Source organism: Procambarus clarkii, chromosome 28 (assembly GCF_040958095.1).
Source record: "Procambarus clarkii isolate CNS0578487 chromosome 28, FALCON_Pclarkii_2.0, whole genome shotgun sequence".
Taxonomy (NCBI): domain Eukaryota; kingdom Metazoa; phylum Arthropoda; class Malacostraca; order Decapoda; family Cambaridae; genus Procambarus; species Procambarus clarkii.
The window spans coordinates 35862477-35889458 of record NC_091177.1 but is presented as its reverse complement, the minus strand read 5'-3'; the positions used below and the strand labels follow the sequence as shown (position 1 = coordinate 35889458).

General features: G+C 44.2%; 1 protein-coding gene across 1 annotated transcript in view; it reads right to left on the bottom strand.

The window, feature by feature from the left end:
* Window positions 1-925: 925 nt before the first annotated feature.
* LOC138369404 (uncharacterized) overlaps window positions 926-26982 on the bottom strand; it is a 44661-nt gene continuing 18604 nt past the window's right edge. The window contains exons 2-3 of the mRNA XM_069332641.1: window positions 1534-1757; window positions 926-1095 (exon numbers count right to left, since the gene is read on the bottom strand). Of these exons, the coding sequence (XP_069188742.1) occupies window positions 963-1095; window positions 1534-1757 (357 nt within the window). The 3' untranslated portion in view covers window positions 926-962. The remainder of the gene's footprint in view (window positions 1096-1533; window positions 1758-26982) is intronic.

Here is a 26982-nt window from a genome sequence, read left to right as displayed (position 1 = left end):
GTATGTATATAAAAATCCGCCCGGATGCGAATGGAATGTTGTGTGAAAATGTCAAAGCAATCGGTGAAGAACTTTCGGAGATTAGCGATATTGAACAAACGAACATTTACATTTTAATTTATATAGATAATTATTATTATTATTATTATTATTGAGAAAATTAATTGGTTATATAAGCTTAGTATAAGTTATACTGAGCTTGTAACCTAATATAACTTATATACCTTATGTAATTATGGAACTCATATAATTATATAACTTATATATCATTTTGCAACTTATATAATTGTGGTATAACTTATACCGTGAAATAGTATAAGTTACATAACTTGGGACTTCACTGAATTGACAGGAAGTCTGGAGACTTCTACTAAAGCCAGTCCAAGTTTAACATACAACCCCTGAGTACTATATTGCAGATAAAGTTGTTAATAAACCATATGCTCCAACTTCTCCTGCAGAACTAAATCACACTAAATTGATTTATCAATGAGAAAATCAATTGGAACAACACGATGACTCAAACCAGCAGTCAGTGAACTCACATCCGTGCATCTTACTCTTGTACCACGACATGGTACAGGGGTAAGGTGGATTAAGTGAACTCTATGCTTGCATAACTTACACCATGCTGTGGTACAGGGTTGCGGTGCATGGCTGGGTGTTCCGCGGGTCGCTGGTTGACTCTATGGGTCACCTCATTGCTCCAAATGGTTTTATCGTCGATATATCTCGTTATTGTGATTTCTTTGTGTATTATTAATAGTATTCATATATTCCACACTTGGGAGCAATTGAAGACTTAACCTGGGTTTCAAAAATTTCATATGTTTTTGTTAATGGTCCTTTTAAATAAAATTTTAACATTGCTCAGTATGGGAGCGGTGTAAATAACAAAAGATGATGGTAAAAGTGAAAAATTCAATAATGCCAGAGCTTTATTTCTTACAATTTCTTGACACTCACTTAGAGAACTTGTCGGGGAAGAGCGGGAGGCTGGAGGTGAGAGCGAGGCCTTGGTGGGGCGTCCAGGAGGCCACCTTCAGCGCCTGGGCGCCCCGGGGACTGTACGGAAGGTGAAGGTACACTCCACACCTGTGACATAATATGTTCACAACTTTTGCAGGCACAGTTAAGTCTTATAATTTTCAGATTTGTCTGTATGTCTTGGATGAGCGACCACAGACAGGTATCCACCAATCATGGTATTATGGGACAGGTATCACTGGGTCAGGTCTCGTGGGATGATCGTGCAGGTAAAGATCTTACTGTGATAGGAAGCATGTTTAGTGAAGAAATTTCACTGAGAGAGATCATTTGTAATGTAACTGATAGAGACAGAGAACTGGTGAAGGGAAGAAGTTAATTCAAGACAGAAGACTTGAATTAAAAAGATAAATTGATAATTAATGTGAGGTAAACAAGTACACAGAGTCCTGTCTTCAGAGTAGATATACCAGGAACGTCTTTAAGGAATAATCGAGAATAGCTTCATATAACTTGTTTGAGACAAATGAAAACAATGACGCTAACCTGGAAGATTTCTTCGAGTTTATTGCAACGAGCATGACGGCGTTCATCTTGGAGTAGGTCCTGCTGAGGTCTGGATTATTGACCAAGGAAGCGTTGGTGACAGCGAGGAGCCTGGTTGCTGGACCCACCAAGCGGCCATTGAGGGACCACTGGGCGAAGGCGGCGAGGAAGGCGAGGTCGTCGCTCACCACCACCACCGTCACGCACCACGACACCTGCCGCAGCTGTTGACGTTAACATGGTAGACGTTATGTTGGAGTGACCTGCCTGCCTCAGTGGTGGTGTGAGAGTGACCTGCCCGCCTCAGTAGTGATGTGAGAGTGACCTGCCCGCCTCAGTAGTGATGTGAGAGTGACTTGCCCGCCTCAATAGTGATCTGAGAGTGACCTGCCCACGTAAACAGTAATATGACAGTGACCTACCCACGTCAGCAGTAAAGTGAGAGTGACCTACTCACGTCTGCAGTAATGAGAGAGTGACCTACCCACGTCAGCAGTAATGTGAGAGTGACCTGCCCACATCAGCAGGAATTTGAGAGTGACCTACCCACGTCAGCAGTAATATGACAGTGACCTACCCACGTCAGCAGTAATGTGAGAGTTATCTACCCACGTCAGCAGTAATGTGAGAGTTATCTACCCACGTCAGCAGTAATGTGAGAGTTATCTACCCACGTCAGCAGTAATGTGAGAGTTATCTACCCACGTCAGCAGTAATGTGAGAGTGACTTACCCACGTCAGCAGTAATGTGAGAGTGACCTACCCATGTCAGAAGTAATGTGAATGATCTACCGACATCAGCACTATTGTCAGAGTGTGTCCAACCCACGTCAGCAGTAATACGAGAGTAACTTACCTTTGTCACTAATAATGTGAGAGTGACCTAACTACGTTATGCTTTATGAGAGAGTGACCTACCCACGTCAGCAGTATTGTGAGAGTTAACAACCCACATCAGCAGTATTTTGAGAGTAGCCAACACTCGCCAGCAGTAATGTGAGAGTAACCTACTAGCATGAGCATTAATGTGTGAGTAATCTACTAACATCAGCAGTAATGCGAGAGTGACCTACCCACATCAACAGAAATGTGAGAGTGACCTTCCAAAATCAGCAATAATGTGAGAGTAACCAACCCCACGTCAGCAGTAATATGAGACTGTTAACGAAACGACACACTAGAAAGTGAAGGAACGTCGACGTTTTGGTCCGTCCTGGACCATTCTTAAGTCTATTTTTGACTTGAGAATCGACTTGAAAATGGTCCAGGACGGATTGAATCGTCGGCGTCCCTTCACAGTCTAGTGTGTGGTTTAGTCAACATATTTCAGCCATGTTACTTTGACTCCTCATCTGCAAAGCGAGATTGATCTACCAACGTCAGCAGTAATGTGAGAGTGACCTACCCACGTCAGTAGTGATGTGAGATGACCAAACCACATCAATAGTAATGTGAGAGTAACGTACTAACATCAGCAGTAATGTGAGAGTCACCTACCCTCATCAGCAGTAATTGGAGATTACTGTTTGGTACTGAAATTGGTAGTCACAGATTAAGGTGAGAGAAGAGAGGAGGAGGAGGAAGATGTAAATGAACAGCTCACATGGTCACATGACCTTAGTGAATCAGATCGTAGGAGAGTAGAACCCTTGAAACACAAACTGTAACTGTCCCTATTTTCGGCTTGTTACAACTTGTAATAAAGTTGTTACATCTTGGCTTAACGTGTTTATGACGTATTAGAACGTTGTTACAGCTTGCTATATTGGCTGGTATAACTGGTTAGGAGGTGTTAAAACTTGTTCGAACGTTGTAGCAACATCGTAGTTTCGGTGTGTGTTTGGCGGGATGGAAGTGGCTACTCTCCAAGCCCTCCATGTGGCTGCTGCCTGAAGTATACTAAACTGATCGAACAACAACAATCATTACTAGTCTTCCAAGATAACTCTTTACTTGCTACTTTAAAAGTTCTAGGTATAGCTGACATCTAGCCTTATATAATATTAGTATTCAATTAACACAGAGTAAACTAGCTCTGTGAGCAGCAAGGTTATTCCTACGTCTGGCAGGGAAGACGTGAGCAGCAAGGTTATTCCTACGTCTGGCAGGGAAGACGTGAGCAGCAAGGTTATTCCTACGTCTAGCAGGGAAGACGTGAGCAGCAAGGTTATTCCTACGTCTAGCAGGGAAGACGTGAGCAGCAAGGTTATTCCTACGTCTAGCAGGGAAGACGGGAACATAAACAAAAGCAAGGATACAGGTCCCTTGAATATAAGTCTTATATTGTTAATTAAATATTCCTGTTACATAACCCAACCCAGCAATTAATGTTTTATAATTGACTTTATCCAGAACCCACACATAATCCCTAACAGTCAGGACCTATCACTTCCTAAATACTTAAGTAACTGATCCCTGTGAATATAAAAGAACCTTTTCTGACCCTGGTTTCCTGGGGCCAGATTCACGAAAACACTTACGCAAGCACTTACGAACCTGTACATATTTTCTCTATCTTTGGCGACTTTGTTTCCAATTATTAAACAGTTAATGAGCTCCGAAGCACCAAGAGGATGTTTATAACAATAACAACAGTTGAATGGGAAGTTGTCATACATGTAAACTGTTTAATGAATGTAACCAAAGCCGTCAAAGATAGAGAAAAGATGTACACGTTCGTAAGTGCTTGCGTAAGTGCTTTCGTGAATCTGGCCCTTGGCAGAGTCAATTAAGAACCCAGGGTAGTATCAGGTGCCTTCCAAAATCAGCAGTAATGTAAGAGTGACCTAACCACGTCAGTAGTAATGTGAGAGTTACCAAACCACATCACTAGTAATGTGAGAGTATCCTACTCACGTCAGAAGTAATGTGAGAGTGGCATCCCTTCATCAGCACTAATGCGAGAGTAACCTACCCACGTCAGCAGTAATGTGAGAGTGACCTTCCCACGTCAGCAATAATGAGATAGTGACCTACCTACATCAGCTATAATGTGAAAGTAACCTATTAACATCATTAGTAATGTGCGAGGGACCTACCCACATCAGCAGTAATGTGAGAGTGACCTACCAGTATCAGCGTTAATACGAAAGTGACTTACCCACGTCATCAGTAATGTGAGAGTGTCTTACCCACGTTAGCTTTAATGTGATCCTGACCTATCCACGTCAGCAGTATTGTGAGCGTGGCCTACCCACATTTTCAGCACTGTGAGTGACCAAACCACGTCAGGAGTAATGCGAGAGATACCTACTCACGTCAGCTGTAATGTGAGAGTGACATTCCTACATCAGCAGTAAGGTGAGAGTAACCCACCCATGTCAGCAGCAATGTTAGTCACCTACATACGTCAGCAGTAATGAGAGAGTGACTTACCCACTTCAGGAATAATGTGAGAGTGACCTACTCACTTCAGCAGTAATGAGAGAGTGACTTACCCACTTCAGCAATAATGTGAGAGTGACCTACTCACTTCAGCAGTAATGAGAGAGTGACTTACCCACTTCAGCAATAATGTGAGAGTGACCTACTCACTTCAGCAGTAATGAGAGAGTGACTTACCCACTTCAGCAATAATGTGAGAGTGACCTACTCACTTCAGCAGTAATGAGAGAGTGACTTACCCACTTCAGCAATAATGTGAGAGTGACCTACTCACTTCAGCAGTGATGTGGGTGTGACCACCAAACCTCAACAGTAATGTGTGAGTGACCTTCCCTCGGCCAAGGTATCTAAGTACCACCGTGGCCGAGTGGTTATAGCAGGCATCTGGGAAGCACCAGGTTGCCAGTTCGAATCCCTACATTGCCTCAAAATGATTTTCATTCCGGCGCCTGACAGCTGAGTGGACAGCGCTTCGGATTCGTAATCCTGAAGTTCCTGGTTTGATCCCCGGTGGAGGCGGAGACAAATGGGCAAGTGTTTTTTCATCCAGATGCCACTTTTCATCTAGCAGTAAATAGGTACCTGAGGCCAGATCACGAAGCAGTTAAGGAAGTACATACGAACGTGTACATCTTTCCTCAATCTTTGACGGCTTTGGTTACATTTATTTAACAGTTTACCAACATGAAAACTTCCCAATCAACTGATGTTATTGTTATAAACAGCCTCCTGGTGCTTCGGAGCTCATTAACTGTTTAATTATTAAATTAATAATTATAAACAAAGCCGCCAAAGATTGAGGAAAGATGGACAGGTTCGTAAGTGCTTGCGTGAATTCTTCGTGAATCTGGCCCCTGGGAGTTAGACAACTGCTACGGGCTGCTTCCTGTGGGTTAGTAACTAAAAGGAAGCCTAGTCGAGGACTGGGCCTCAGGAACGCTATGCTCCGAAATCACCTCAAGATAACCTCAAGATATACCCAGGTCAGTAGTAATGTTAGTGACCTACCCACATCAGCCGTAATGTGAAAGTAACTTACTCCCGTCAGCAGTAATGTGAGAGTGACCGTACCATGTCAGCAGTAATGTGAGAGTATCCTACTCACGTCAGAAGTAATGTGAGAGTAACTTACTACCGTCAGCAGTAATGTGAGAGTGACCGAACCACATCTGCAGTAATGTGAGAGTAACCTACTAAGGTCAGCAGTAATATGAAAGTGACCTACACACGTCAGCAGTAATGTGTGATGGACTCACCCTCATCAGCAGTAATATGAGAGTTACTTACCCATGTCAGTAGTAATGTGAGAATGACCTACCAACACTAGCGATAATGCACGAGTGTCTTACCCACGTCAGCTTTAATGTGAGAGTGACCTACCAACACTAGTGAGGTTGAGGGCTTGAACCACACTACACCTGCGTCAGGTGTGTCAGTGGAAACACCTGACACCGGTGATGGTATGGGAATCATCTCTAAGGGAGAGATGAGTGCCACCTCCCCCACGGCAATAGTCCTCATTAGAATAATATATAGGACTGGGCCCGTGTTTGGCATGTGGGTAGAGAGGAAAGAGGGGGAGTATGTGTAGCAGTAGGTGTGTGTAGCATATGTGTAGGTGTGTAATATTAAAAGATACGTGTAGTTAGCGTAGAGTTAAATAGGATATGTAGATATATAAATAGGTAAATAATAATAGTATGTTGGAAAGAGTAGGATATGTTGAGTGCAGAAAGGGTGGGGGTGGGCCCTCCCATGTGGGGATGAGCCTAGGAGACTGATTATTTTTAGGTGAACGTTTAGGGAAGGGCGTTTGAAGCAGGTGAGGAGGGGAGTTTGGAGGGGGAGTGTTACGGCCACAATGGGTCGCAACCGGGTTCTTTTCTGGTGGTACTAAAGTTCTGGTATCCGGCCCCAAGTTAGTAGTGGCTTTCAAGGAGTGAGCTCGGTATTACAAGTAAAACACACTGGGGGAGGTGCATTGAATACTACACTTCATTAATTATCAATATATTCATATATAATCATTTTCCCATCACCACATATATAATCCTAGAAGAAGTATTACTACACTTAATATGTACACAAGTGTCTCTCTCATAGGACACGAAACGCTCCTCGATGCTCAATCGATGCAATCTTGTCAGCTACTGTGTTTCCTCAACACACAGTACCGTCCTCAACCAGTACTGGGAAACACCAACGAGTCTACCCTAGCCACGGGCCAGCCAAAACACAGTCTCACTAGGTGCTCTTCGTGCACGCCCACAATCACTCTCCAGCCTGGTGCTGGCAGAGAACATCAGCCTCGCGCTGCTGGGCCTCTTCATGTACAAATACAAGGGTAGCGAACTCCTGGCAGGAGCTTCTTGCAACTCGCTGGTTACACACCTTCGTAGCACTTTACTATCATTCGTCTCTTCCGCTAGCCAGCCCCGGGTATGCCGAATTCTGTCACTGCCACTTCACAGGCAGATAGTAGAACACTACACAGTTCTTCTCCGGCGGCGGCTCACTGCTTCCGTAAAGTAGAATGGAGTAGAGAGATATTGGCTGCCCTGGGTAGACTGACTGTCCTAGTACCACAGCAGCCTAACGTCGACTCTGTGGACACAGACACGCCATCAGTACACTGGTCTGTACATGGGACACTTGGAAACAACACTTACAGACTCTGACATAGACATACAACTCCTCCTATAACAGATGGCGCTGATTTTCTAGGCGCCACCTCACCAGAGGTCAGCACCAGCTACCTCTCGAGCTGACTAGGACAGGAATCTTGCGCCTCTTGCTGGTATAATCCTGTCACTACTAGATGGCGTCGTCCAATCTGTGGGGGGTTATCTTGAGGTTATCTTGAGATGATTTCGGGGCTTTAGTGTCCCCGCGGCCCGGTCCTCGACCAGGCCTCCACCCCCAGGAAGCAGCCCGTGACAGTTGACTAACACCCAGGTACCTATTTTACTGCTAGGTAACAGGGGCATAAGGTGACAGAAACTCTGCCCATTGTTTCTCGCCGGCGCCCGGAATCGAACCCGGGACCACAGGATCACAAGTCCAGCGTGCTGTCCGCTCGGCCGACCGGCTCCCTATGGCTCCCTCCAAGGTTTAGGGAGCGGACTCACAGATGGCGTTCACGTCGCTGCTCCGTGCTCCGACGATGGAATCGGGTTCGTAACAGGGAGGGAAGAGGGCCACCCAGGAGCTTTGGCTGGCTGGCGGAGATGGTGTGCCTTACACTCTTGTTTTTTTTTTAAATATATGTCTGTGGAATGTAGGAAAGAACAGATGTAAGTGTGTATATTTTACTAAAAACGTGTAAAATTCTTAGCATAATCTTCACTGTTGCTATCCTCAGCTTCCTAAACCTTCTACACCAGGTGTAAGAGGAGCCATTAGTTAGGTGTCATTCACGGTTTTCACAGTGGCGCGTCTCGACGGCCACTAAAATGTGAGAAATGCATCCATAATATTTTATAAACTAAGAGGTACCCCCACCCCATAACCTGCACCCTCACCTTCCCTCCCCGCTCCTTCATCCTTCACCTCTAAGGAGTAGCCCAAAGCTAACACATGACCCTTGTCACACGCCACATAGGTGCATGACCCATACCACATATCACATGGGTGAGATTGCACCTCCCCAACGATTCCCCTGCCCCTGCTACATCACACCTTTCAACGACCCCAGTGGGTCAAGCCATGCCCTCCCCAAACCCACCTTCCCATCCCCCCTCCCCTACTACCCCTTCCTACTCCCCTGCCCCTTCTACCTCATTGCCTTCAATTCCATCTACTCCATCCCAGCTTCCACTGCACCCCTCTTACACTCACTCCCAAACCCCACCCAACCCTCACCCCTCCTATGCACCTCCAGCCCACATTTAACCCCCTCACCTTGTGACCCCTAACACCTTCCCCTATCTCCCTCTTCCCCTCTTCTACCCCAAAACCCCCACCTACCCCCAATTCCCTCCTAACTAATACACCCTCTCTTCCACTCCCAGCACTCATGCTCCATTCTCCTCTCAGCCCTCTGCCCTCAATATCCCTCTCCCCCCCAACCTCTCAACCTCTATCTGACTCTCAGTCGCACTCAATTTCTCAACCCCCCTATGCTTTTCAGACCCCTAACTTTCAGACGTATTATGCCCTTCCTACCCCCCCCTAGATGCCCAGACCCCATTCGCCTACCAGGCACTCCCAGGCACCCCCCCATTCACCCAAACAGCCCCCACTCGCCCCCCAGACACCCCCCAGTTCCCCCCAGACCCCCCTGTGAAAGGGGGAACTCTGACACCCGAGTTTCCAAGAAGAGTCTCAAGGTTTGGTACAACAATGCTGATGGGGTAGCCAATAAAGCAGAAGAGATAAAAGAAAGAGTTAGTGAGGCAGACCCAGACATAGTGCCAATTGTGGAAACTAAAATAAATGGCATGATCTCGGATGCAATCTTTCCAGAGGGGTACCAGGTGATAAGAAAAGAAAGGACACAGAGACAGGGAGGAGGAGTGGCACTCCTAATAAAGTGGAAATGGAAGTTTGATGAGCTGGAAAATCCGGGTACCAATGAAAGCACGAGCTTCATACATGGAACTCTGACAGTGGATGGGAAGAAGATTGTAATCTTGAAACTATACAATCCCCCACCAAACAGTAGAAGGCCCAGGCAGGAGTACGGGGACAGCAACAAGACATGTATAGATGAACTGCAGAGCGCAGCAACTATAGCGCATAGAATGAGAGCCAAGCTGCTGGTCATGAGGGACCTAAATCACGGAGAGATAGATTGGGAAACGAGGAATCCCCATGGCGGACAGGAGACCTGGGGAGCGAAACTGGTAGACGTTATTGACATGAATTTCCTAACACAGCATGTGAAGGAAGATACTAGGGAAAGAGGAGGGGATACGCCTAGCCTATTAGATCTCATTTTCACCCAGAATGTAGAAGACATCGAGCAGTTGGAACATGAAATACCACTAGGAGCGAGTGACCATTGTGTCCTAGTCTTTGACTACATGATGGAGCTTAAAATTGTGACCAAAGGACAAGAGATCCGGGTGAGGAGACTTGATTACAGAAAAGGGGACTACAGAAGGATAAGGGACTACCTGGGAGAAATGCAGTGGGAGGAAGAACTTAGAGGAAAAACAGTGCAAGGTATGATGAACTAAGTCATATTGAAATGCAAGGAGGCTGAAGAGAGAATTATTCCAACAATAAAGGAAAAAGCAGGAGGGAATATAACAACAAATGGTTTAATACACAGTGTCAGGAAGCAAAGGTGAGAAGCAGGAGGGAGTGGAGGAAGTACGGAAGACAAAGGACAGAGGACAACAGGATTAGATGTAACAGAGCTAGGAATGATTACATTAACATAAGACAGTCTCCGTGGTGTAGTGGTAAGACACTCGCCTGGCGTTCCGCGAGCGCTATGTCATGGGTTCGTATCCTGGCCGGAGAGGCTTTACTGGGCGCAATTCCTTAACTGTAGCCTCTGTTTAACGCAACAGTAAAATGTGTACTTGGATGAAAAAACGATTCTTCGCGGCAGGGGATCGTATTCCAGGGACTTGCCCGAAACGCTACGCGTATTAGTGGTTGTACAAGAATGTAACAACTCTTGTATATATCTCAAAAAAAAAAAAAAAAAAAGACGAGTGTCGGAAAGAAATTATGAGAATGATATTGCAGTCAAAGCGAAAAAGCAACCTAAATTACTACATAGCCATATAAGAAGGAAGATGTCAGTAAATGACCAAGTAACAAGACTGAGGAAAACAGAAGGGGCATATACAGAAAGCGACAAGGAAATCTGCGAGGTACTGAATGCAAAATTCCATGGAGTGTTCACAACCGAGCCTGAGCAGCTCCCATTGTTAGAAGCGATTACCCTAGATGAAAGACTAACAGATATAGAGGTGACAGCAGAGGAGATAATGAAACAGTTGACAACATTGGATGCAAATAAAGCTGTTGGACCAGACAAAGTATCACCGTGGATACTTAAAGAGGCAGCACAGGCTCTCAGCGTGCCTCTAGCAATGATCTTTAATGAGTCACTTATGTCGGGGGAATTGCCCAGTTGCTGGAAGGAGGCAAATGTCGTACCGATTTTCAAGAAAGGTGATAGGGAGGAGGCACTTAACTACAGGCCTGTATCACTGACAAGCATCCCCTGCAAAATACTTGAAAGAATAATTAGGCTAAGACTTGTTCAGCACCTGGAGAGCATTGGGTTTGTAAACAAGCACCAACATGGGTTCTGGACAGGGAAATCACGCCTAACAAACCTTTTAGAATTCTATGATAAAGTAACAAGGATAAGGCAGGACAGAGAAGGCTGGGCAGACTGCATATTTCTTGACTGCGAAAAAGCCTTTGATACAGTACCGCACATGAGACTGCTATACAAACTTGAGAGGCAGGCAGGAGTAAGCGGAAAGGCTCTAGTATGGGTGAAGAACTACCTAACAGGAAGGAGCCAGAGTGTAATGGTAAGGGGCGAGAAGTCGGACTGGCGAACAGTAACAAGTGGAGTACCTCAAGAATCGGTGCTGGGACCAATCCTCTTTCTAATTTACGTAAATGATATGTTTACAGGAGTGGAATCATACATGTCAATGTTTGCGGATGACGCAAAATTAATGAGAAGAGCTGTGACAGACGAGGATTGTAGGATCCTCCAAGAGGAATTAAACAGGTTACAGAGATGGTCAGGGAAATGGCTACTGGAGTTTAACACCAGTAAATGTAAAGTTATGGAAATGGGATCAGGTGACAGGAGACCAAAGGGACAGTACACAATGAAGGGGAACAGCCTACCTGTAACGATTCGAGAAAGAGACCTGGGAGTGGATGTGACACCTAATCTAACTCCTATGGCACATATAAATAGGATAACGACAGCAGCGTACTCTACACTGGCGAAAATTAGAACTTCATGCAGAAACCTAAATGAGGAGGCTTTTAGGGCGCTTTACACTGCCTACGTGAGACCCGTCTTAGAGTATGCCGCGCCATCATGGAGCCCCCACCTGAAGAAACACATAAAGAAACTGGAGAAGGTTCAGAGGTTTGCGACGAGGCTTGTCCCAGAGTTACGAGGGATGGGATATGAAGAGCGTCTGCAGGAACTGAACCTTACGACACTAGAGAAAAGAAGGGAGAGAGGAGATATGATAGGGACATATAAAATACTCAGAGGAATTGACAAAGTGGAAATAGATGAAATGTTCACACGTAATTATAACAGAATGAGGGAACATGGGTGGAAACTGGAAACTCAGATGAGTCACAGAGATGTTAGGAAGTTTTCTTTTAGCGTGAGAGTAGTGGAAAAATGGAATGCACTTGGGGAACAGGATATGGAAGCAAATACTATTCATACTTTTAAAACTAGGTGTGATAGGGAAATGGGACAGGAGTCATTGCTGTAAACAACTGATAGCTGGAAAGGCGGGATCCAAGAGTCAATGCTCGATCCTGCAAGCACAAATAGGTGAGTGCAAATAGGTGAGTACACGCCACATAGGTGCATGACCCATACCACATATCACATGGATGGGGGGAGCAGGCGTTCGGGCGGCCTAACTCTTTGATAGCTGAACTGTGACTGAAGTAGATAGGCGGGAGCGGGGAGTATTATGTCAATAATACCCCCACCATCCGGTGGGATGGTGGGGGCCGGTCGGCCGAGCGGACAGCACGCTGGGCTTGTGATCCTGTGGTCCTGGGTTCGATCCCAGGCGCCGGCGAGACACAATGGGCAGAGTTTCTTTCACCCTATGCCCCTGTTACCTAGCAGTAAAATAGGTACCTGGGTGTTAGTCAGCTGTCACGGGCTGCTTTCTGGGGGTGGAGGCCTGGTCGAGGACCGGGCCTCGGGGACACTAAAAAGCCCCGAAATCATCTCAAGATAACCATAGCCCATCGCGCCCTCCCTCAAGCTCCTTACACTAAACACTGAGTGTGTTTTATACCAATGAATAGAATATTATTTATAATAATAAGGTAGGAGCACACACACATTCTGTTTATTTGCGATAGTTTAAAAAGTAAGGATGTCGAGTAGGCAGTTCCATATTTATGTTTTTGTTAGGGTTTTTCAGAGTAAAGAAGGAGGTGTGTGTATCTGTTCCTCTCGCCACCTCAGCTTTCATAGTTGCCTGTCTGCCCAGCTTATCAGTCACAAGAAGTCTCCTCTTCTGAGCTATGGGAGTTCAACAACTGGTGGCTGGAGGCAGTGACTCGAACATCTGGAGTGTACAACCTCTAGGCTAGTAGTGTGTTTTATATCAGAGAAGCAGGCGCTACAGCCCCGCCCCTCCCCCGTTCACTTGACACCCCCTCAGGTTTGGCACTTACATGCATGTCTCGGTATTCACAACAGATAAGTAGTAAAGAGTGTAAACCCATTTTATATATAATTTTATTCTTTTATTAAACACTAAGACCTTTACAACGAAAATATTAATACTATTAAAAAAATTTGCAAACATCGTTCTTTCCCCAAATGACTTTTAAGAGTAACGAGCCTCGTCACATACCAGTCTACGACTTTACACAATCAGTAAACACTTACCGACTTGGTTGAGTGAGACAACATATAGTCGGCCTTGATGATCGTTTTATTACTTTAAGATGAAAGGCTTTAAACTAAGCTAAAGATGTACATAAAAGAAATGATTCCCACATTCAGTAAACACCTACTGACTTGGCAGTCTGAGACAACATATAGACGGTCCTGATGATTGTATTATTACTTTAAAGATGGAAAAAACTTTAAACTAAAATGGAAATAAAATTTAAATTTTTAAATTTTGCCCCGAGGGGCGAGTTTATTGGGCAGCGCCACTCATATTGTGAGTGGACATACCGCCATAGCAGCATGTACAACACTCCCCAATAGGAAGAAAACCCGCTCGGTTGTTCATCCTGTCACATGTACCCAGACACAGCTGGGACTTGCTTAACTGTCTCAAGTGAACAGCTTCTCAAACAAAAAGATTAACATCTGTCAACCCTTAAAAGCTTACGTTATCTTACAGGTACAAAATGGGGGAATTTTTTAAGAACAGTCTCAATATTTGACAAATAGTGTTTTTCTAACTCAAACAATGGGGGGTTTATTATTCTACACATATTTCTAATGTCTCTCAAGTGTTCACATACACGTAGATAGTGGTCACGGTGGTGTCCATCACTCTCACCACAGATTCTGCAACTTCGCTGATCAACTGTTTTTCCATTCCATATCTCCATGAATATTTGTATCCAAGACGGATTCTCGCTATTACTGATTCTCTCCCTCGTCCTCTTCCTCTTCGTCCATAATGATTGGGATTGCCAGCTGCAAACATATTGTACCATCGTACAGATTCACTGGTTTGTGCTTCTATCCTCTTTTCCTCAGTTACCTTGTCATGGTGATGTTGCCTGACAGTGCCTCTAATTTGTAGTAGAGTCTTGGGTATGAAGTATTCTATATGGTCTTCTTCAGCGCCTTCAGCAGCCAGCACACCTGCTCGTTCATTCCCACATATTCCAACATGGGAGGGGATCCACAGAAACTTGATGACTCTTCCCTGATTGGTAAGTATTCTCGCAGCTCTGTTAATTTCAGCGACTATTGCAAGATTTTCTGCCCGATTTTTACTTAGGCTTTGCAGTGCTGCTTTTGAATCGGTGGAAATCACTGCACCATTAGTGTTCCGTTCAAGAAACCTTAACACCATAATAACGGCAGTGAGCTCTGCTTGTGTTGAAGAGGCATAGTTCTCAATAAGCGCTTTTTTTCATTTCTGCGTTGGAAAGCATTATCCTTAATTACCGTGTATGCTGCACCAGCCCAGCCATTGACAGGATTAGATGACCCGTCAGTGTAGATTTCATCTAGCTCATCACCGGCTTCATTATAAATTTCCTCGAGATACTTGTGCCTCATTTCTTGTGGTATCATGTTGGATTTTTTCGTTGTCATTTCATTGATGATAATCTTGCATGAGTCATCCTCCCAGGGATGTAACCTCTCTACAGGCAGGAGCTCACGGGCATCCTAAAGCAGGTGAAGCTCTTCGAGGTAGCAGACTGATCTGTGATGCCATTTTTTGCTTCTCCTGTTTACCCCTGAAAGTAGCACAGAACTCAGTTTTTTCTTAGCAATATCATTGTAATGGAGATCTCTGGCTGTTCTAATTGCAAGCTTAACATTCAGCTCCTTAATTCTGCTTTTAACACTGGGGAGGGACAACTCCTCTCGTAGATTAGACGTTTTGGAAGTTCTTGGAACTCCAAGAATGATTGTCATGGCTTCATTCTGAATGCTCTCGAGCCTTTTCATATCGTTTTGGGAGTAGGTGCATAAGACTGGTGCGGCATGGTCTATGACGGAGCGCACATAGGCTGTGTACATCATTTTAATCACGGCAATAGAGGCTCCATGCCCATTCCAGGTCATGGCTTTCAGTGCCCTGAGTCGACTTTTGCATGTTCCTATGAGTTGGTTGAGCTTCTCTTTCTTCCCCTTGTTAGAGCCGACAGTGACGCCAAGGTACCGATAGTGGTCAACCCATTCAAGTGTTACACCATTAATTTGTAGTTCTTCATTTTCTCCCCGCTTGCGATGAGAGTATGCTTTTGTCTTGTTTGTAGAGAGAGTGAAACCGAGCTCAATACATTACCTTCCGAGGAGTTCAATGGAGTGTTTAATTTTTCCCAAGTTGGGAGCTTGTATTAGAACATCATCTACATATGCAAACTTGTTGTGTTCTTTCCAGAACGTCAATATTTGCAATGGCGTTCATAAGTACATTGAATAGTGAGGGGCTTAAGACCCCTCCTTCGCGGGTACCGAGTTCCATATTCACTGTTCCTGAGATTTCTCCATTAAAGCAGACCTTGGCTTTCCTCCCTGTGAGGTAGTTATCAATCCATTTTATGAGTCTTCCCTTGACGCCCATGCATGCAGGCTCCTCCACTATCACAATCCCCTGTGCTTTGTCAAAAGCTCCTTTGATGTCGACAAATACAGAGTACTTAGCTTTGTCATTAGAGCCAGGTAATTAACGATACAATTTGCTGTACTCCGTCCTTTAACAAATCCATTGACGCCCCTCCCCTAGCCTGCCTAATTTGTGCAACAGTCGGTTTAGAATGATCCTTTCAAGCATTTTACAAGTGCATAACATGAGACTGATAGGTCTGTAATTGCCAGGGTCATTGGGCTTTGGTATGGGAACAATTATTGCATGTTTCCATTGTGTGGGCAACACACTACTTACGAATGATTTATTAAACAGGTGGAGTAGTGGATTCCCAGACACTTCACACAGAGCATTGAGTATGTCGTAGGTGACGCCATCTTCACCAGGTGCTGTAATTTTACCCTTTTTCATAGCCCCTTTACTTCCTGGGCTGTGATTGGTTCCCCATACTCGTTATCACTAGATTGTGCTCTTGTTATCCTAATCCTTCTGCCATTATGCCGGAGGAGCTGTTCCCTGCTTACTTCTACAGGGAGGGAGGAGGATGATGCTGCATCACTCCACTTGTGAATTAGTTCTGCAGCCTTACCCTGAGGGTCTTTGTGAGCCGCAGGCCGGGTTCTACCTCCCTTAGCTATCTGAATTTTTGCCCACACTTGTCTTGTAGATGTTTCTCTTCCAATAGAGCTAGTGAATTCAAGCCATTGTCTTTCCTGCTTTTTAATCTTCTCTTCCCTGGCTACTTGACACACAGTTTTAATCATCTCTGTTGCTGCCAGTGTGATGGCTCCGGTACTCTCTACTCATGCTCCTTACATTTGCATTGAGCATCTTTATGTAGTCGTTCACATACCATTTTATTTTCTTCTTCTGAGGGATACTGCGCCCTGGCGTACGGCGCGGAACTCTGAGACAGTGCTCAATTTGGTTATGAAGGTCATCAACAAATGTAGCAGTGTCTTCTGGGATTTGGTATTCTGTGAACCAGTCACTCATCCTGTTTATGAAAAGTGGCCTCATATCTTATCCGAGCGATAACCTTTTTCTTTTATTTATCTCTTTCCATCTCTTGCACATGTCGACGGTGGTAATCAGCGTCCAGTGGTCACTAAATAAACTGTGCAGAATGTGTGTATTGGACTCTGTGTCCTGTGCATCCGGCAGGAAAGCATAGTCTAATCTTCCTCCTCTGAGGAGAGTTGGCTGTTCATCACCCAGGACTCTAAGGGTTTCACTTTCCCTGACATAGAGTGACCGTTTCCGTCTATTGACATTGGGCTGATGACAGTTGTCATCAAAGTGTGGGTGCTTGGCATTAGGGTAGGTTTTTCATTAACAAATTCAGGCAGTGTGTCAAGATCAAGTTTACTCTGTGACACATATAGGTTGATTATATGTAGGGCATTATTGTTTAAGTGATGGGTTGCCCCCGCGCAATTTATAGTCATCCTCCATGTGAAGATCATCAATCATATGTGCAAGTATGTGGTTGCTGACATAGGTAATAAGACCCCGTTTCCTGTCCCCAGAGGACAGGGACAACTTGTGATAACCGCTGAACCTTGGGTTGAAGTCATCACCCACCAGTGTCTCCTGTAGCATTATGACGTCAGTTTGGTGTTCACGAGCGTATTGAATGATGTCATTAAGTCTACTGCGAACGCCATTGCAGTTCCATTGTAGGATGGAAATGTACACACAAGAAATGATTCCCACATTCAGTAAACACTTACTGTCTTGGCTGAGTGAGACAATATATAGTCGGTCTTGATGATCGTATTATTACTTTAAAGATGAAAAACTTTAAACTAAGCTAAAAATGTACAGAGAAGAAATGATTCCCACATTCAGTAAACACCTACTGCCTACTGACTTGGCTGACTGAGACAACATATAGACAGTCTTGATGACTGTATTATTACTTAAAAGATGAAAAACTTTAAACTAAACTGGAAATGTTCCCACAAGAATGATTACCACATTCAGCAAACTCTTACTGACTTGGCTGACTGAGAAAACATATAAACCACCTAGAGAGGTTAACTTTAAAATGGTATTTGGACGAATAAAGTATTAAGAGTGATACATATTCTGGTTCATTGTAGGGAACGTAACCTATCTGGAATTCAGCATAAAGGGAGTGAATGGTCAGCAGGTGGACTTATCATCTATTAGTTTGGTGTAAACCCTTTGGGAGATGCTAAAATCATCTCATTAGTGAATGGATTGTCGCAAGCTCTATTCAAATCTGCTATTGTGTATTTAAAACGAAACATAAAGCTGCTATCTACGATTTCAGGGTGTAACGCTACGCGCTATGATAAACTGACTCAGTTTTTTTTATATCGTGTTGATCCTGGCAAAATTGAATCCAGCTATTTCACTTTTGCCTCAGCTGGAGAGAAGCAGCAGATGACACATATGAAACGAGCGGTGTAAATACCTACTTCAAACTAATGTTGGATGTTACATCGGTTACAGAATACATTTTTGGATAATGTAGACCTCAGAGTGTGCCTTGAACTACAACCAGATAAATGACTTGTACTCAGTGATAATGAACAAGCTAATTTAAAAGATAGTGTCAAGTCTACATGTCTATGATTTTCCACGTTACGTTACATTGTGTGTTACAAGGTCTAAAAACAGTCACAGTAATAGAACGAACAATGTTTGCATGTTAGTCATGTTACACTACGTTACGTTAGATAGACATGCTTTACATTTTAAAATTATATTTATTTTGGAACGCAGAAAGTTTTTTTTCCACGTTACGTTATATTGTGTGTGTGTGTTTTACAAGTACTTAACAGTTACACAGTAATAATTATTATTTGGTGTTGGAGGTAGAGGGGAGGGAGATTGAATAGACACGCTTACATTTCAAAATAATATTTATTTGGATAGAAGAACGCCGGTTTTCTGTGTTACGTTACATTGAGTGTGTGTTACATGGACTAAACACAGTAATAATTATTATTTGGTGTCAGATGTAGAGGTTAGGGAGATTGACTAACCATGCTTACATTTCAAAATGATATTATTTGGACAGCAGAACGCTGATTTTGCGCGTTACGTTACATTGAGTGAGAGTTGCAAGGACTAAACATTTACACAGTAATAGAACGATGTTTGCATGACGCCTCCGTTACGTTACAAAGTGAAAAACACACACACTAGCATTGTTAGATTTGTTATAAGAAGATTGAAGCCTGGTATACAACATATAGATATAGCATATATCTATATGTTGCATAGACATATAGCTCGTTACCCTTAAAAGTTTTTTGGGGAAAAAATGATGTTTGCGCATTTATTAAATATTATTATTATTGTCGTTGTAAATGTCTTAGTGTTTGATAAAAGAATAAAATTATATATAAAATGGGATTACAACCTTAACAACTTATTTGTTCTGAATACCGAGACATGCATGTAAGTGCCAAACCTGAGGGGGTGTAAAGTGAACGGGGGAGGGGCGGGGCTGGAGCTCCTGCTTCTCTGATGTAAACACACTGCTAGCCTAGAGGTTGTACACTCCAGATGTTCGAGTCACTGCCTCCAGCCACCAGTTGTTGAACTCCCATAGCTCAGAAGAGGAGACCTCTTGTGACTGATAAGCTGGGCAGACAGGCAACTATGAAAGCTGAGGTGGCGAGAGGAACAGATACACACACCTCCTTCTTTAATGTGAAAAACCCTAACAAAAACATAAATGAGGAATTGCCTACCCGACATCCCTATTTGTTAAACTAACACAAATAAACAGAATGTGTGTGCTCCTACCTTATTATTATCAATATTATTCTACTGATTGGTACAAAACACAACCACCGTTTAGTGTAAGGTGCTGGAGGGAGCGTGCGAGGGGCTATGGTGGGGGGTATTATTGACATAATACTCCCCCCTCCCGCTCATCTACCTCAGTCACAGCACAGCAATCAAAGAGGTAGGCAGCCTGAACAACTGTTCCCCCCCACTCATGTGCTATGTGATATGGGTCATGCGCCTATGTGCCGTGTGACATGGACCATATGATAGCTATGTGCTACTCCTTAGAGGTGAAGGCTCAAGGACCAGGGAGGGGAGGGGCCGGTAAGGTGAGGGGACCCCATTGTTTACAAAATATTATGTTTGCATCGTTCACACCTCAGTTACCTTAGAGACGCGCCGCTACGAACACCGTGTATGACACCTAATTAATGGCTTCTCTTACACCTAGTGTTGAAGGCTTAGGAGACTTAAGCGATAGCAGCGGCGGAGATTATGGTGAGAATGTTACACGTTTTTGGTAAATAAACACACTTCACTCAGCCATCTGTCCTTTCCTACATACCATAGACATTGTTTAAAAAAAAGAGAGTGTGAGGGACACCACCTCTGCCAGCCAGCCTAACCTCCTGGGTGGCCCTCTTCACTACCCCTCCCCACTCTTCCCTCCCCCCTCACCTTCTTCACACGCCTTTCCCTAACCGTACACCTAAAAACAGTTGGTCTCCTAGGCTCATCCCCTCCATAGGAGGGCCCACACTTTCCGCCCTCAATATAACCTTCACTTTCCTTAACTCTATGCTATCTACACATATATTTTCAAATTACTCACCTCCACATATGCTACACACACCTACTGCTACAAATGCCCCCCTACTCCTCTCTACCTACCTACCTTAATCCACAGGCCAAACACGGACCCAGTCCTACACATTATTCTACCTGAGGACTAGTGCCGTGCGAGCGGGAGCACTCATCTCAGCCTTAGAGATGATTCCCACACCTTCACCGGTGTCAGGTGTTTTCATGGACACACCTAAAGCAGGAGTAGTGCACGGTTCAAGTCCTCAACCTCACTACTACCAACAACTGCAGTATTGTGTTAATGACATACCCACGACAGCAGTAATGTAAGAGTGGCCGAACCACGTCAGCACTAATATGTAAGTAACTTACTCATGTCAGCACTAATGTGAGAGTGACATTACCACTTTAGCACTTATGTGAGAGTAACCAACCCACGTCAGCAATAATGTTAGAGTGACCTACTCACGTCAACAGTAAAGAGAGCGTGACCTACTAACATCAGCAGTAATGTGAGATTAACCTACCCATGTCAGCAGTAACGTGAGAGTGACCAACCCTCGTCAATAGTAATGTTAGAGAAACCTACTCTAATCAGCAGTAATATGAGAGTGACCTACCATGTCAGCAGTAAAATGGGTGACCTTCCCTTGGCCTGTGAGAGAGTGACCTACCCATGTCAGCAGTAAAATGGGTGACCTTCCCTTGGTACTGTGAGTGTGACCTACCCACGTCAGCATTGATGTGAGAGTTACCTACCCACATCAACAGTAATGGGCGAGTATCCTATCTACACAAGCAGTAAGCTAAGGGTGACCTACGCACGTCAGCAGTAATGTGAAAGTGACCTATCCATATCAGCAGTGATGTAACAGTGACCTCCAACTTTGACAGTAATGTTAGAGCGACTTACCCACGTCGGCAGTAATGTGTGAGTGACCTACCCACGTCAGCAGTAATATGAGAGTAACCAACCCACGTCAGCAGTAATATGAGAGTAACCAACCCACGTCAACAATAATGTGAGAGTGACCTACCCACGTCAGCAGTAATATGAGAGTAACCAACCCACGTCAGCAGTAATATGAGAGTAACCAACCCACGACAGCAGTAATGTAAGTGACCTACTAACATCAGCAGTAATATAAAAGTGATCTACCCAAGTCAGCAGTAATGAGAGAGTAACCTACAAACATCAGCAGTAATGTGAGAGTGACCTACCCACGTCAGCAGTAATGTGAGAGTGACCTACCCACATCAGCTTTAATGTGATAGTAACCTACCCACGTCAGCAGCAATGTGAGTGACCTACCCTCATCAGCAGTACTTTGAGATTGTCCTACCCACAAAAGCAATATTGTGAGAGTAACCTAACTACATCAGCAGTAAGGTTAGAGTAACCTACCCACTTCCGCAGTAATGTGTGAGTGACTTAATCAAGTCTGCACAAATGTGATAAGTGACCTACTCACGTCAACAGTATTGTGCAAATGACCTACCCACAACAGTAGTAATGTGAGAATGACCAATCCCCATCAGCAGAAATGTGAGTGATACCTACTCTCATCAGCAATATTTTGAGAGTGACCTACCCACGTCAGCAATAATGTGAGAGTGATCTACCCATGTAAGCAGTAATGTGACAATGACCTACCCACGTCCGCAATATAACTGTGCAAGTATTTTGCACTCTTTCATGTATAATTGTGAGATGTGTGTGTGTGTGTGTGTGTGTGTGTGTGTGTGTGTGTGTGTGTGTGTGTGTGTGTGTGTGTGTGTGTGTGTGTGTGTGTGTGTGTGTGTGTGTACTCACCTAGTTGTGTTTCCGGGGGTTGAGCTCTGGCTCTTTGGTCCCGCCTCTCAACCGTCAATCAACAGGTGTACAACTTCCTGAGCCTATTGGGCTCTATCATATCTACACTTGAAACTGTGTATGGAGTCAGCCTCCACCACATCACTTTCTAATGCATTCCATTTGTCAACCACTCTGACACTAAAAAAGTTCTTTCTAATATCTCTGTGGCTCATTTGGGCACTCAGTTTCCACCTGGGTCCCCTTGTGCATGTGCACCTTGTGTTAAATAGCTTGTCTTTATCTACCCTATCAATTCCCTTCAGAATCTTGAATATGGTGATCATGTTCCCCCTAACTCTTCTGTCTTCCAGCGAAGTGAGGTTTAATTCCCGTAGTCTCTCCTTGTAGCTCATACTTGTCAGCTCGGACACCACACTATGGAGAGTGGCAAGAAAAGTGCCTCTGCACACTCTTTCAGTATCCATGGTGAGATCCCGTCTGGACCAACAGCCTTTTTAACATCTAGATCCAGCAGGTGTCTCCTGACCTCTCTCGTAATTTCGAACTCTTCCAAGGCCGCCTGGTTTACCTCCCTTTCTCCTAGCACAGTGACCTCACCTTGTTCTATTGTGAAGACCTCCTGGAACCTTTTGTTGAGTTCGTCACACACCTCTTTGTCATTCTCTGTATACCTGTCCTCGCCTGTTCTAAGTTTCAATACCTGTTCTTTCACTGTTGTTTTCCTTCTGCTGTGACTGTGGAGTAGCTTTGGTTCGGTCTTGGCTCTGTTTGCTATATCATTTTCAAAACTTTTCTCTGCTTCTCTTCTCACCCTGACGTACTCATTCCTGGTTCTCTGGTATTTCTCTCTGCTTTCTGGTGTTCTGTTATTCCGGAAGTTCCTCCACGCCCTTTTGTTCAGTTTCTTCGCTTCCATACATGCCCTATTATACCATGGATTCTTCTGTTGCTTCTCGGATTTTTCCTTTTGGGCCGGGATGAACCTGTTTACTGCCTCCTGAAACTTTTGGGTAACATAGTCCATCACACCCTGTACAGACTTATCTCTGAGGTCTGTGTCCCAAGGTATTTCACTTAGGAAACTTCTTATCTGTTCATAATTCCTCTTTCGGTATGCCAGCCTTTTGATTCCTAGTTCTTTTTTGGGGGGAGATAATTCCTAACTCTACCAGGTACCCAAAGTTCAATACAGTGTGGTCACTCATTCTCAAGGGCGCTTCCATCTTAATTTCCCATATATCCCACTCATTTAGTGTAAATATCAAATCAAGCATTGCTGGTTCATCTTCTCCTCTCATTCTTGTTGGTTCTTTGATGTGCTGGCTTAGAAAGTTTCTTGTTACCACGTCCAGCAGCTTAGCTCTCCATGTTTCTGGTCCTCCATGCGGGTCTCTGTTCTCCCAACCTATCTTCCCATGGTTGAAGTCTCCCATAATTAGTAGTCCAGATCCATTCCTGCTAGCAACAGAAGCTGCTCTTTCTATTATGTTAATGGTGGCCATGTTGTTTCTATCATATTCCTGTCTAGGTCTTATGTCATATGGTGGTGGATTATATATGACTATGACTATAATTTTTTTCCCTCCATTTGTTATGGTACCTGCTATGTAGTCCCTGAAACGTTCACAGCCCTGAATAACCATCTCCTCAATATCCCAGCCTTTTCTTACCAGCAGAGCTACACCACCACCACCTCTTCCTTCCCTCTCTTTCCTCATAACGTAATAGTCCTTTGGGAACACTGCGTTCGTTATCGTTTTCGTTAGCTTTGTTTCTGTGAGGGGCTATAATGTCTGGGTTTTCCTCTAGTACCCGTTCTCAAAGCTCATTTGCTTTATTTGTAATTACATCTATGTTAGTGTACATTGCTTTGAGGCCCACTTTCTTCTGTCCCTTCTCAAATCGCCTCCTTGGTGAGTGTTCTGCTGGTGACTGCTGGTGACACCTGAAGGAAGAGAGGAAAGAAGACCATTGAGGGCAGCTAGAAAAAGAGTAGTGCTCAGAACACTACCCTGGGGCACACCTTCGTATTGCTGAAAAGAGACAGAGTGAGCGGTACCAAGTCGCACCCGAAAGGAACGACGCGAGAGGAAGCTGCGGAGAAAGAGAGGGAGATGACCACGAAGGCCAAAAGAATGAAGTTGGGATAGAATATGATATCGCCAGGTGGTGTCGTAAGCCTTTTCCAGGTCAAAAAGGACGGCAACAACGGAGGTCTTCGCAGCAAAAGCATTACGAATATAGACCTCCAAGTTCACCAGGACATCTGTCATGCTGCGGCACTTGCGGAAACCAAATTGAGAAGGGGAGAGGTGGTGATGGTGTTCCAGGAACCACATCAGACGAATGTTAACCATACGGTCAAAGAGTTTGCAGACACAACTTGTGAGGGCAATAGGGCGAAAGTCCTTAGGGGAAGTACCCAGAGACCCCGGTTTGCGAACAGGGAGGACAACGGCATCGAGCCAGTCCTCAGGGACTGACGACGACTCCCAGATCCGATTATACAGACTCAGTAAATACTGAGACGTGCACGGAGAGAGATGGCGAAGCATCTCATAATGAACACCATCGGAGCCCGCCGCAGTAGAACCGCAGAGGGCCAGGGCAGAACGAAGTTCAGAGAGAGAGAAGGGATCATTATAGGGAAGCCAAAGACGAGTGCAGAAATATAAAGGACGAGACCCAAGGACAGGTTTACGAAGAAGGAAAGATTGGGGAAGATGAAGACCAGAGCTAACAGAAGAAAAGTGGGAACCCAGTTCGGAAGCGACCTGCAACGGGTCCGCCACAAGAGTATCATGGAGGTGAAGGACCGGTGAAACATCGGGAACGAACTTACCCGCTATCTTGCGGATACGCTTCCAGATCTGTGGCAGAGGAGTTTCGGATGTAATTGTGGAGACATAAGATGCCCAACATTCACGCTTAGCTGTACGGATGGCCCTACGGGCCACCTCACTCACTTTCCGAAAGAAAAGAAAAGAATCGGCCGTCTGCCGACGGCCGCCTCATACACATTGAGGCGTGGAGAGAGGGGCTGAGGTGGAGGGAGGTGTGTGAGGAGGGTTGAAGAGGGGGTTGTCGGCGTCACGCCTCTCACAGCTGATGCAGGGAGGCCACCACGATATTGATATTACTCTTCTGCGCTAAAGCGGCTTTCCTTTGCTGATAAAGACGGCGACCGAGTGCCACATTTGCTGCTCTTATCATCTGACTCTTCCTCTTACATGTCATTGTGCAGTAAACGCAACAAATGAGATATTCCAGGAGGGAGAATGGAGAGCGCGTCGATAGAGGATCCTCACTCACCAGGACGCAACATGTGACTGGTGGCTTCTACAGGGTTGCCAGATCCAAATTGCTAAAAGTAGCGAGCTGACGGCCAAAAAGTAGCGAATTTGCAAGTAGAGTAGCCCAATTTTTTGTTTAGTCAAATCGAATCAAATGTTTATTCACGTAAAAGTACATACATACAAGATGAGTTACAAACATAATGTTAGATTTCTAGATAGCGATAGTACATACAATGCCTATAGCCACTAATATGCACAGCTTTTCGGACAAGGTGTGGGGAAAAAACACTTAAGTCTAAAACATAATACTAAGTGAGATCAAAGCGTAAACTGAGTTGAAAAAGGAAAAAAGGGGGAAAAACTATGGTTAAAATATTGACCGATACGGTTTTCAAAGTAATATATTTAAAGATATAAAGTATATTACACAATTTTTAATGGTTTTATTTATATTAGCATATATAAAATAAAAAATATGAGAATATGATAACTTACCAATATTTGCTGTATGAAGTATAATGGGTGTGGAGTCCTGCCACATTTTCACAGTTGAAGATTATCAAGGAGATCTTCTTCGTATCTATCCATAATCTCGTTCTTGTATATTGCTGAATCATACTTAAGCATTGACATGGGTGGTTCAAATGATGAACAACAAGTTTCGTTTTCTTCAAGATATGTTTTAATTCTCAAGATTGATGTCAAAAGCTCAAGTCCCATTCGATTTCTCAGTTTAGTTTTCACAGACGTTACTCTGGAAAATACCCGTTCAACCAGGGCATTACTGATTGGTAAACTGTATAATTTTAATGCAAACTGAGCGAGGTCAGTTAGTATGAGATCGCCAGCAGCGTTCTTGACAGTTATTGTCTTGGTCCAAAATGACGATCCAGATGTTGGAATTTGTCCCTCGCAAATGTTGGACCAGTCAATGCTTAACAGTAGGCGCCACTGACATTCAATTTCACTAAGCTTAGACTGGTCAGCTAGTGCCAATTGAAGTTCTGAAAATGGTGGCCGTGTGTGGCTAAGGCTAGGTGATAGATTTTTCACCTTTTCAAAAGTTTCAGCATTACTTGGAATACGAACAAGAAGCTCTTTGCAAGCTCTCACTAAAAAATTATGGCATCTTTCTTGAATATTTTGAAACTTTTCCTGGGTTATAAAATTGTTTTGTCTATTAGTGGCCAGAAGTAATGAAAATTCGTAACCAAAGTCCACTTTCTCCCGGGGCAGATATATGGAATTGAAGTCCAAATTTACATCGAGCTTTGCATGATGAGGATGAATGATTCTTCTGAGCATTCCAATAGTAAAATATTCTAAGCCAGTGTGAAGGCTACACTGATCTGCTTCATCTTTTTGATAAAGTAAATTCATCCTTTCA